This window comes from Brassica oleracea, chromosome C5 (assembly GCF_000695525.1).
Source record: "Brassica oleracea var. oleracea cultivar TO1000 chromosome C5, BOL, whole genome shotgun sequence".
In the NCBI taxonomy this organism is placed as follows: domain Eukaryota; kingdom Viridiplantae; phylum Streptophyta; class Magnoliopsida; order Brassicales; family Brassicaceae; genus Brassica; species Brassica oleracea.
The window spans coordinates 8327770-8340869 of record NC_027752.1 but is presented as its reverse complement, the minus strand read 5'-3'; the positions used below and the strand labels follow the sequence as shown (position 1 = coordinate 8340869).

At 32.3% G+C, this 13100-nt stretch overlaps 3 protein-coding genes and 1 pseudogene across 4 annotated transcripts; 1 reads left to right on the top strand and 3 right to left on the bottom strand.

The window, feature by feature from the left end:
• Positions 1 to 614: 614 nt before the first annotated feature.
• On the bottom strand, positions 615 to 1555 carry LOC106292636 (glutathione S-transferase U25-like). Its single transcript, XM_013728261.1, has 2 exons — positions 1161 to 1555; positions 615 to 1083 (listed from the first exon to the last, which is right to left on the bottom strand). Exons 1-2 carry the CDS (start codon positions 1473 to 1475, stop codon positions 739 to 741), a joined length of 660 nt encoding a protein of 219 aa, XP_013583715.1. The 5' UTR covers positions 1476 to 1555; the 3' UTR covers positions 615 to 738.
• A 6205-nt stretch (positions 1556 to 7760) lies between these two features.
• On the bottom strand, positions 7761 to 8786 carry LOC106295736 (annotated as a pseudogene).
• A 602-nt stretch (positions 8787 to 9388) lies between these two features.
• LOC106295734 (ribokinase) lies at positions 9389 to 11413 on the top strand. Of its 2 annotated transcripts, none has more exons than XM_013731704.1 (4): positions 9389 to 10212; positions 10420 to 10605; positions 10724 to 10919; positions 11029 to 11413. In XM_013731704.1, the coding sequence occupies exons 1-4, from the start codon at positions 9571 to 9573 to the stop codon at positions 11121 to 11123; spliced, it is 1119 nt and encodes a 372-aa protein (XP_013587158.1). In that variant the 5' UTR covers positions 9389 to 9570; the 3' UTR covers positions 11124 to 11413. The 2 variants fall into 2 exon arrangements, with proteins under 2 accessions (XP_013587158.1, XP_013587160.1); XM_013731706.1 differs by having other exon boundaries at positions 11035 to 11411.
• Position 11414: 1 nt separating this feature from the next.
• On the bottom strand, positions 11415 to 12582 carry LOC106295735 (exopolygalacturonase). The gene is given in 5 exon segments (XM_013731707.1): positions 11415 to 11641; positions 11643 to 11719; positions 11808 to 11852; positions 11855 to 12331; positions 12423 to 12582. Coding segments are annotated over 5 exon segments (762 nt in total). The 5' UTR covers positions 12444 to 12582; the 3' UTR covers positions 11415 to 11499.
• Between the last annotated feature and the right edge of the window lie 518 nt (positions 12583 to 13100).

Here is a 13100-nt window from a genome sequence, read left to right as displayed (position 1 = left end):
ATCTTTGTTATTTTATGTATTGTTGTTCACTATAAATACCATCACTCATCTCACTCTTTTGTACACCATAAACAAGAACAAGAGTTTATAATCAAAGAACCATTACATCTTCTTCTTCTTACTTATAATAAACTCTCTCACTTATAGTAGTGTTATTTGCTTCATACGGGTATTAAATTCTACTCTTATTTAAATTTCTCGATACTATAAATTATAAGTTATTTCATAACACCCACCATATTATTTAAGAGTTTTTAAAATGAAAGTAGTATTGTACGTATTTTTAATCTTAGAAAGTGCCCTTTTTGCATAAAGCAAGGCTACAAAGTTTGACTAATAATATGAATATATGATCAACTAAACCATTCCTTCGGTAGTAGTTGAAGAAACAAAAGCCATTCATTTAGTAGAAATTTTGTGAAAGAACGTCTAATGTTTAACATCTTAATATAATAGGAAACCAAAAGATGCATTTTTGTGGTACAGGTTTCACCTTTAGCCGTTCCAGTGTACTTAGTTTTGGATGCTTGCATTTAGTTACTGGACCTAGCCTATTCGGCCCGAGACAATAATCACCCCGGGCCAGTTTCGGTTGAACCATTGAAGCATTTATCTGACGGTAAACTATCGGTGGATGTTTATAATATTATGATGACTCAAAACAGAGCAAAAACACGACAGAAATTGAAAAAGGAAAAAAAAAAAAACAGACAGAACAGAAACTAAAATGGAACACATCTATTCCATACCAAGTCTTTTCTTTAGCTCGGGAACGTACTTAGTGATCTTGTCTGAATCAGGAAGAGACTTAGCCACACTCTCTCTTTTCAGACACCTTTTAGCCCAAGCAATCACCTTTGGACACTCTGCTTCGATGCTGAAGTTCGCAAATTTCTCATATGTGTCAAACCAGCAATAGAACCCGATCAAGGCTATATCAACATAACCGAACGTTTCGCCTCCAAAGTAAGTCTTGTCTCCAAGCTCGGTCTCTAGCGTCTTGAGCACCTCGATGAACTCCTTCTTCCCCGCTTCTTGCTCCTCGCCTTTCCCTCCCCAGAGAACCCACGTCGGACCAGACACCTAAACCAAAATTGTTAATCAGATTAAACCAAACACTAATCTTGATTTTCTTGCCCTATGAAATCTTCTCTCTCTACCTTCTTGTCAATGAAATCTCCCCAAAACTTGGCTTGAGCTCTTTGGTAAGGATCAGAGGGAAGGAGTGAGTTTCCCTTTGGCCAAGTCTCGTCGATGTACTCGACCTGGATGAGAGATTCACAAACCGGTTTACCATTGTGGATGAGAACCGGGATTTTCTTATGAACCGGGTTCATCCCGAGGAGAATCTGGCTTTTGTTGAATAGATCTTGTTCTCTGTGGTCGAATTTGATGTCTTTCTCCTCAAGAGCAATCCTCGTCCTCATCCCGAACGCACTAGGCCAGTAATCCAGAAGAATCACTTCGTCTGCCATTTGTTGCTCTTGATAATTTAGCTCTCACTGAGATCTTTTATTTCTTTGTTCTGGGCAATGATGAAGAAGAGAACCAAGTTTATTTAATTTATAGCGGATATATGACAAACAGGCAAATCTCCGCAATAGCGTCTTGTAAGTTTATATCACAAAAATAGCACTCAAACACTAAAATGACTAAAATAGCCAATTTTTAAGTTTATCCTTTGAAAATTTTAATTTTTTTATTTTTCAAAATTTGAAATCTTATCTCCAAAACCTCATTTCTCAACTCTAAACCTTAAACCCTAAACTCTAAACCCTAAACCATAAACCCTAAACCCTAAACTCTAAACCCTAAACCCTAAACCTTAAATCCTAAACCCCATCCTTTAACTCTAAACCCTAAGTTTGTGACTTTTGATAAAACATTAAATGCTATTTTTGTGACTTTTGACCTTAAGTGTTAGTTTGGAAACATAAACTTAATTTAGTGCTATTTTTGTCTTTTTCTCAAACATAAACACTAGTCGCATTTTGCTTGCTAAAGTCATATTTATATTAATATTCTAATTCTCTTGACTTTGATTTTGAAGCTAGTGAAAAAGATAAGTTCAGCCAATTCAAAAGTCTTTTTACTCCCTTTTATAGTTGATGAAATTAATTCAATCTCTGACTTTGATGTCAAAGGGTTTGTACTTTACTATGTTGAACTTTCATTTAAATTAAACTATAGAATATGAAAATAAGTACTTATATTTTGATATCTACGTTGAACATATATTAAAAATTTAATATTTTAATTTTGAAATCCTCATTGTTTTTTAAATGATTATAAATTATTGAAACCACTAAACATTCCGAATCAAAAAAAAATCGTTGGTGTATAATTTTGTTACACAAATATGCAAATAATCATAAAATCATATGAGTAGAAACCTTATTTAATAAATATACGTATTAAAATTATACTTTATTTCTATGTTAATATCATTTAAATTTAATTATATATCACATATGATAGATAAAATTGATTTTTTGGATTTATTTACCCTAAAATGATTGCGAATAAACAAGATAAGTCGTTTGATTTATACGCGCACACCAATTTATTATATAATAGTAACTGATTTCTTAGTTATTTAATATATAATTATTATTTTATTATTTCATAATATGCAAAAAACATATAAAAAGTAAATAAATATAAAATATTTATTATGCACAAGGCGCAGATCTTAACCAAAGTATGTATCTCTTTAATAATTTTAAATCTTAAACATTTTCTAAATCTGGGTCAAAACAAAATAACGAAATGAGGATAAACTCAAAAATCAATATTTATATTGAGCAATAACTAAAATTAAAAAGCGATACAAAAATGAGAAAAATATTGAAGATATATAGGCTTGACACGTGAACGTAAACTTTTTATTATCATAATTAACTTTTAAATTGCTAAATCCTGATATAAAATTGAACTGACATAATTTCATTGTAACCAAATATAGTAGGGCTGAGATTATACGGCCTAAACATTAGATTCTTATGTGATAAGTGATTTTTGACCTAAAATATTTTTAAAAATAGGATCAGTTTATCAGTAAACAAATTATATAATTATTATTATTTTTTAAAGTTGTTTAAAGGCCAACAATATTAATTCGATAAAGAATATAAATTTTATTTTTTCATACGATATTTCTTAATTAATTTTCATATAAATTTACTCTGTGCAAGACACATGTCTTATCATAGTTTTAATTATTTAATTATTTAATGAAACTTCTACTTTGTTTTCTGATAAATTTTTGATAAAAATTAAATCAAATGCTATTCGGGAAATCCTTATTTAAGTGGACCCCCTGTTCTAAAACTCGGCCGCCGAGCCGTCTAGGCGGCTGTCTAGGCGTTACGCGTCACTTTTCCGCCCCGATTTATGCCAAATCGGTTTAAAAAATCGGATATCCGATTTTTTTCCGCCTAGACCGCCTAAATGACCGCCTAGACGGCCGCCTAATCTATTTTTTATTTATTTTTTATTTATTTATTTTTTTTTTTTTTTAATAATATTTTTTTTATTTATTTGATCTAAAATTTTATAAATATCGTTTATATTCATAATTTTGATGAAAATTACACTATATTAAGTTTATATATTCTATTTGTGTGTTTTATACAATCTTAAACATGAAAATGTATTAATGTTATACACAATTAAAGATTAACATGTTTTATAAAATAGTAAACCATCTAAAAATTCTGCCCCGAATAATTTCCGATTAATCCCCGATTTTCTTTTTAGACGCTAGGTCCAACCCGACTAGCGCCTGGCGCGTTCCCGAACAAGGAGTGGACCTACTCATTTTAAGATGTTGGCCACGTGTTTCACAAGAGCGACGGTTGATTACGCCACTGCTTACGTGATTGGAACTTTTGACTGTGGATATCAATTAGCAGTAAAAGTCATGGCTACTTTAATGACACTGCTAGATTTTAACCCCCGTTTTTTATTTTTTATAAAATGGTGTTAGAAAATTTTAAAGTCTCATTAAATTTTAATCAAGAATATGTATTTCGTAGTTCAGTTGCTTATTTGTTTTGTTAGTAAATCTTATTCTATATAATTATTTTGTTTTTATAAGAATATTAGAATGAAATTGTTCCACTAAATCTGTGTCATAAACATAATTTAAACATTTCATGTTTGAAATATTGAATATTGGTTACCGGCTTCTGACCTTATATGCTACCAATAGATTGATTTATATGTATAAAAATAGCAATGGCTTAGTTAAACCAATTCTCTATAGCACCGGTTATTAATTACCATCGCATACATTAAAATCTTGATAAATAAAATGTTTGAATTAGTCTCTGTAGCAGTGAGAAATATAAAGAGACATAATGAAATGATTTCACGTATACTATATTGTATTGTGTATGTTATATTTAGAGATAGATATTTTTGTACGTCGAAACTAAATGTCACTTGGTTAAAATATCGGTCATTTTTATTGAATTCCAAATAATTGGTAAGCAAAATGAATTAGTGTAACATAATTTTCAGATTTATATATTTAATATCCAATCTAATTTATTATCAACGGAAAAGTGCATAGTTCCAGAATATAAATAACAATATTTTATCAATAAATATAAGTAGGACTCTAAATAAATAAATTATATTATTTAAATGGATTTTGAACCAAAGTTTATTATGTAAAATTATCATTATGGATGTAGTTGGACATTATATTTATTAAACAATATTAAAATTTCTATTTTGCAAAAAGTTATTATTAAAGTTTAGTCTGAAAATGTTTAGTTGGATATATATGACTTACTATATTTTCAAAAACATAAACTTATATATTTACATGTGGTGGTTTGCAATCAGTTACTTTTTTGTCAACAAAATGATAAAATCTTGATCTAAATCTTGATCAAATGAAAATAATTAAATCTTGATCATATTGTTAGAAAATAAGTTCAAAATTATAAATATTAAACATAACAAAAGTTAAAATTTGTTATATACCATATTATGATGAGATATGGTAAATGTTTAATAAATCTTGATCTCTTGTTATTGTCGTTTGTTTAGGTTAGATTTGCAAAAAGATTATTTGGTTGATAGCAATTCTAACAATATTAATATAGTTATCTAAAGTTCATCGTGATTCTAAAGTAATTGTTTCTGTTTTTAGCATATTTTAGGAAACGATTTGGTTGTTTTAAATAATATTGTTAGAACTTTAAAAACTATAAGAAGATGAAATAAAAATCGTTATTTTTTAATTTTGTTACTGTGATGTTAGAAAATTTATTGTTTGTTCTAGTTAAGATTGTTAGAATCTAAATTTTTAAAAAATTAAACGATTCGTCATTTAAACGCTGTATAAATGCCGTATAAATACCTTTTAAACAATAACCATATTATTCTGCCATTACCAAAAAACATTACAGTGTACTACTGAACAGCGTATATACGCCGTATATACAGGTGTACCAATCGTATTTTAGAACAGTGGGTTTTCCTAATATGCATAAATGATAAATGTTTATGAATCTGTTTTCATTTCTCCTTGCAGGTAACCAAAATATTTCTTTTTATTCACGACGAAGAGAAGTCATGGAGAAGAAGAAGAAACAAATGTCTATATATCAGATTATTTCTAATGAGGACCTACCCAACTTCCATAGATTCAAACATGAGACAATGAGGAGAGGAAAAACAAATGAAATGTGTGTGTATACATATTGTGTAAATGTTTGTATCAATTATAATATACGTAAAAGATTAGACACATTTGTATTAATGAACTTTGAAAGGTTCAAATATAAGTACGTTAGGGTATTTTGATGTTAGTGTATTATGGGTAGTCGACAGAATCTTTTTAATTAGAGGGAGAAGATATTTTGTAATGTTAATCTAATAATAATGAATGTTATATATTTTCTAGTGAGAAGTGAATATGTCGAAATTTAAATGACAATATTTTTAAGTAGATAAAAAAATAGGACTCTATTTTAATATATTAGACTAGATTTGGACCCGCACAACCGTGCGGGTATTAATTTTCATGTTTATATATATTTTACATAATTAGAATATATTTTTAAGTTACTTATATATTTAAATATTTATATATAATTATTTTAAATATAACAATTTAGTAGTTTTCATGCTGTAAGTTAATTGATTATTTCAAATCATCACATATATTTGGTATTTTTATTATATATATTTTAAAGTTATTTTTTATTCAATTATTATAATTCTGATCCGTAATTCAAAGCGCTAGATTTTCTTTATCAATATTTTTTTATGTTTATTCATTTACGATAATATATATATATAATTTTAAGATAAGTTAATTTTATACAAGAATTATCTAATTTACTAATGTTAACCCGTTCTACCAACATATTATATTTCTAGCATAAATTTTTAATGTTTGTGAAAATAAAATATATTAGTTTATCAGTTTAAAATAACTTTTTCATATTTAGTTAAATACAATGTTTTATTTAAAATGATAGATATAACTATAAAATAGTAAAATTAGTTAAATATAATGTTTATAAAATATAACTGAGTATATATATATATATATATATATATTAATGTATAATAACATTAATTTCATTACTAATTACAAAATTAGTGAAAATATTTATATACAATTTTTGATAATTAAGATATTGTTATAATGTTTTTCAACACATTTGTTAAAAACATTATATATATATATTTATATTTTAAATTAAAAGATATCAAATTATATTATGATTTAAGTAGTTAAATGATTATATATTAGCATTAAGGAAATACATTTAATAAAAAATTTAAATGATGATCCAAATAAAAATATCACACATGAATCAAAGTGAGTTTGTTAACCAATCTAGGTTTTTAGGAGTCGATGTTATATTAGGAATGATATATTGTTAATCCATATTATTAGTAATAAATTAATGATAATTGATTTCTAGTGAGGGCCCATTTTTAAAAAAAATTACACATGAATCAAGGTTGTGACTTCTGTTTTAATATATAAGATTAATCAAATTATATCCGTGAAAGTCATAATAATTTTGATTAACAACAGTAAGCATGTTCTTTACCGGTCGGATAAAAATATTTTAGAATACATGAGAAATTTCTATATTAGCTAGTTTTTTTGTATCAATTTTTTTTGTTATAGAATTCCAATCGGATCATATAATTACGATCCCCTCTTAAAGTCTTCCACCACTATATGAGTCGTAATAGAAAGTCTTTGGAAGACGAACTTTTATCCGAGATCCGGATTCGATCCGAGATTCGATCCGAATCCGATCTGAAAATCTGGATTTCCGGAGAGACCGAATCCGGATCCGGATAGTAAGATGTTAGATCCGTCAAAGCCGAATCCGGATCCGGATATCTTAATTTTTAAGTCCGGATATCTGGATCCGTAAGTTTTTTTAATAAATATTTTAAAAATAGTAATATTTATATATATAAATTAATTTGATTTAATATATTTTTATTTTTATAATAGTATATATAAATTTTATGTAAATTTTGTAATATTATACATAGAAATAATTAAAGACATTATATATATTTTTTTAAAAAATTATTGTTAATATTTTATATATATATATATATATATTAATATTATTTTTTATTTATTTTAAGGATCCAAATCCGGATTCGGATATCCGCTTGATATTAGAATTTTTAGATAAGTAAGTTTAACGTGTCTTGAACTAATCTAACTGCAATCATAAGAAATAGAATAAATGGATTGCTGCTTGTAATTTCATGATTTGACATAGATCCCTTATTATAGACTTTTCAACGAAATGAAAATTTATATCCAAATACAGAAAAGATAGAAAAAAAAACAACCGAGAAACGGATCAACACATGCACTTGAACAACCTCACAGAATCACATTATTAAGCAACAATAAACCTTAGAAACACAACAAGAGCAGACATAGGACAACAGAACACCGTAAGAGGATCTACTCGACGCCAAGACGTTGGGAAATGAACGTGGTGACCTTCTCCGACTTAGGCAGGGTTTTAGTAACGCTCTCTCTGTGCAAACACCTTTTGGCCCACGCAGTCAACGTTGGACACTCTGATTCGATACTCATATTCCCAAACTTGTTGTAGACTCCAAACCAGCTGTAGAATCCGATGAGGGCTATATCCACATACCCGAAAGTCTCACCTCCAAAGTAATGCTTGTCTCCAAGCTCGGATTCAAGCATCTTGAATATCTCGATTAACTCCTTGGATGCTTCTTTCTCCTCACCTTTCGTCGCCCATATTCTCCTCGCAGTAACATTCACCTTGTATAATCCATTTTGGTTAAAGAAGTTGCAATATATGGTGGAGAAAAAGATCAAGCCAAATTAATCCAAGACACTTAAACCGAAACCAGAATATATTTTTGCAAAATGAAAATACCTTTTTGTCTATGAAATCTGCCCAAAACTTAGCATGAGCTCTTTGATAAGGATCAGAAGGAAGGAGTGGGTTTTCACCGGGCCAAGTCTCATCGATGTACTCGACCTGGATGAGAGACTCACAGACCGGTTTACCATTATGAATGAGAACCGGGATTTTCTTATGAATTGGGTTCATCTCGAGGAGAATCTTGTTCTCTACAATCGTACTTGACTTTTTTCTCCTCCAGAGCGATCCTCGTCCTCATCCCAAACATACTCGCCCAGAAGTCCAGAAGTATCACCTCGTCTGCCATTATTACTCTTTGATTAAACTCACTAAGAAGTTTTTTTTTTTCCTCTTGCGTAGTTAGCTAATAATATTGTGATGTGGGGACTGAATTGAAGAGAACTATAATCGGTTATATTTATAGGGGTTTTGAATCGCATTGTGCTTGCCCTTAAAATAATACGAAATTGTATAATCGAGGACAATTTGGATTCAACTACTCTAAGCTTTTAATTGTTACTATTATTTTATTTTGCTTTCCCTTATGCGGTTTGGCACGTTGTATTATACTCCTGTTTGGTAGTGTTATTGAATATATGTATTATTTTCATGAGATTTGTAAAATCAAAAGGTAAAAAATTAGTTATTCAAAATTCTTTTGTTATGCTCAAAATAATTTAGTTACTTAAGACACGATCAATTTTTTTCAGAATTAATTTTTCCCAACATGTGTAGGTCATAATTTTTGTTTTTGTTTTTTTTGCTTAAATGTAGCTCATAATTTGTTATGCTCAAGTAATTTATTTACTTCTGTTCATACATGATCAATTTTTCCGACTTTTTTTTCCAACAATGTCTTACGTTTAACTGATAATCTAACCTATATGATTGGTTTTTGATAATTGCCTTTGCTTTGGCCACTGCATGCGTCATCGTACTTTATAACGGTGGATACTCGAATTAATTTTGTTTTTGGGTACAGTTTTACTAATTTTAGAGCGTGAGTCTCATGTAAGGATGACGCGCGTCTAATGAACTCTTAAGTAGTTAAGTTCAATACTTCAAAGTTCGAATCGTAATACTATCCAATTATCCATCCAAAAAAAAAAAAGAAAAAAAAGTTTCTGCGTTGACTCCGGCGAAAAAGCGTACGACGATGATGAAAGGGATTTCACTTTCTCAGTCGAATACTTTCCATCCAAACATCAAATTCAATCGATCGAATCCTCCTCCGATCAACATTGTCAATCGCGTTCCCAGAAGATCCCTCCGCGTTCTCTCCCTCTCCGTCGACCCATCGGCAAATGCTAAATCCACCGTGAAACCCCACGCGCCTCCGCTGGTGGTCGTTGGATCCGCGAACGCCGACATCTACGTGGAGATCGAAAGACTGCCCAAGGAAGGCGAAACGATCTCGGCCAAGACAGGGCAAACGCTCGCCGGAGGAAAAGGCGCGAATCAGGCGGCGTGCGGGGCGAAGCTGGATTATCCGACGTACTTCGTCGGTCGTTTGGGAGAGGACGCGCACGGGAAGCTGATCGCTGGTGCCTTGGGGGATGGATCCGAAGGGTGCGGAGTCCGCTTGGACTACGTGAAGTCGGTGACGGACGAGCCGACGGGGCACGCGGTGGTGATGCTGCAGTCGGACGGTCAGAACTCGATTATTATCGTAGGTGGTGCTAATATGAGAGGATGGCCTGAGAAGATGAGCGATGATGAGCTTGAGATCGTGAGGAATGCTGGTGTTGTGTTGCTGCAAAGAGAGATCCCTGATTCCATCAATGTTCAAGTTGCTAAGGTTCGTTTAAAGTTTGTGACTTTCTTAGATTCCAAGTTTGATTGACACTCGCAGCTTTAGGTTTAGTCATTAGATAATGTCTTGAAAAAGAATGTAGCATTTGAAATTGGAATATGGGACATTTTGAATCATCGTGTTGTGAATGCGAATGCAAGATTATGTTGAGTCGATTTTTGTAAGGAGTTTTGGTTGGTGTTGGTTTTGCAGGCTGTGAAGAAAGCAGGTGTTCTGGTCATCCTCGACGTGGGAGGAATGGATACGCCAATTCCGAGTGAGCTATATGGTTCCGTAGACATCTTGAGCCCTAATGAAACTGAGCTCAGTCACTTGACCGGAATGCCTACTGAAACTTTTGAACAGATTAGCCAAGCTGTTGCACAGTGCCATAAGTTGGTAAGTCCAGTACTCAACTCCAGATTTTGGTTAATCCTTTTCTGGCAATTTGGATCTAATGTTTAGTGGGTTTAGGTTGGTAAGGTTCAATCTAATGTTTTTTTTTTTTTTTTCTCAGGGAGTTAAGCAGGTCCTAGTGAAACTTGGTTCCAAAGGGTCTGCGCTATTTATAGAAGGGGAAGAACCGATCCAGCAGTCAATTATACCGGCTGCGCAAGTGGTGGATACTACAGGAGCCGGGGATACTTTCACAGCAGCATTTGCAGTGGCTATGGTAGAGGGCAAGTCACGTGAGGAATGCTTGAGATTTGCTGGTAAATTTGTTACGAACACTAAATAATATAGTTTCCTAACCCATAATTCAGATTAGTTTTGTCTTACTTTTTGGGTTCAATGGTTCTTATTTTTTTCCGGTTCCTAAAGCTGCAGCTGCCTCTCTGTGTGTCCAAGTAAAGGGTGCAATACCCAGCATGCCTGATCGAGCATCCGTCTTGAAGCTCCTTCAGTCTAGTACTTAAAGACTGATACTCTTTCAACTCAATCTTCTTACGAATAAAAGCTAGTCAGGTCACGAGAGAAGAGGTTGAATTGGATCTCGCGATGGTACTCATCAGTGGTTGCATTAGCTACACCAGATCAATGGTTGTCAATAATGTGGTCTTTGTCTCTGTTTCTTTGTCCATCAACTCCTTTTAACTTGTCTAGTCTTGTGAGTTGACTAATTTTATCATTCTCAAAGAGTCAAAGTTACCAACACAATGTTATCACTGAGAGATATCACCAATGAAAATAAAATAAAAATGTCATATTAAGCTCTCTCTTTGGGACTGACTTTTTACAATCACATCTACACCAGTAATGAATAATATATACCAAAATCAACTAACGATAAGCTCAGTTTAAACAACTCGGAGGAAACATCTTGCCACGAGCAGAACCATTAACGTACTCACACAACGCGGTGGCTGGACCGTCAGATCCATTATGTATTAAGTTGATGTCAATTAACTGAATATCTTTGCATGGAAAGCTTTTACTTTACAGCCACTTTGTCCCTCGATGTTCCCCAAATATTCTTAAACGTCACGTTTCTGATCTGAACATGAGAGTCTCCCTGCAGACAACAATATCATGATCTAATCTGATTAAAAAACTGAGCAAAATTAAGAAAGATAAGGCTGTTTCTTGCATAAGAAGCTTACTAATTTCAGGCACGGTGGGTAAGGACAATACTTCTGGTCGATGTTGATACGATGTCGTGTCGGACATCAACCATCTTGATATTCTCGTACAAGAATCCCGAAACGGTGATCTCAGCAACCGAAGATTCCCATGTCTTGAACCTTATACCGGCGCTTGTCCCAGTAAAAACCGTGTCCCTAACCCTAACATTCTCGACGTTCTTTTCTTCCTTGTGCTTTCCCAAGCTTCCGGCACTGATCCCATGTCCAGGACCACAAGTGATGTTATGGATATCAAAGTTAGTTTTTCCAGAGAGGATTGCGATACAATCGTCTCCGGAACCAATGTGACTGTCCCGAATCTTAACGTTGTTGGACATACCAATCTTGATTCCGTCAGTGTTGGGGCTGTTTCCAGGAGCCGTTAAATTGACGTGAGAGATGTTGAAATGATCTACGCAGAAGAAGTTCAAGTGTTCCGATTTGCTGTTGAGTGATATTAGTCCATTAATTCTTGATTTTCTCACGAAATCGAATGCCATGTTCTGCAAAAAGATTAGAGATTAGAGAATATAGGCTTTCTTTAACAAATATTTTATCAAAATTTAAATTTAAAACTAAAGACGAATATCGTACCGCTGGTAGTCTACGATTCATGTCGAAGTTAGTGGAGGACCACGAATGGCTTCCTAAGCCGTCGATAGTTCCGTGGCCGGTGACTACGAGATTGTCGATGTACTGGAAATTTATTCAAGCGTCTTGTTTGATATGCTTCGGATGTAGAGGAGCCAGTAATATTCTGGTCCCTTGAATATGACAGCACTCATATAGAACTTTTTTCTTGGTATGTAAATTTGATTTCTTCCACTATGTGCGCATGCATCTTCCCAGGCTTTTATGAATGCCTCAGATCTATTAGAAACACAAAAAGTTATAAGAACAACTTTTCTTATTAGCTTTAGAAACTACTCAAAACTAAAACTCTCAATATGTTTTTCTTAGATCATATGGAACAACTTTCCACTAGACCTATATTTATATTTATATGAAAAACTATTCCCTTTAACATGTGGGATATGAAAAACACAAACCTAACCTAAATAGAAACTTTATTTTCCTATTTCTAGGTTTTTTTATTGTGTTTATCTTAACATATTAAACATCTAATAATATGTTAAGTTTCCACAAGCTTGGAATTATCCAACATTCACCCCATCAATTCCAACTTGAATTAGGGAGATCAATTTCTTGAACTCCGATTAAGCTCCTCATTTGCTTGAGCATAATCCTTGCTAATGGCTTGGTAAGGATGTC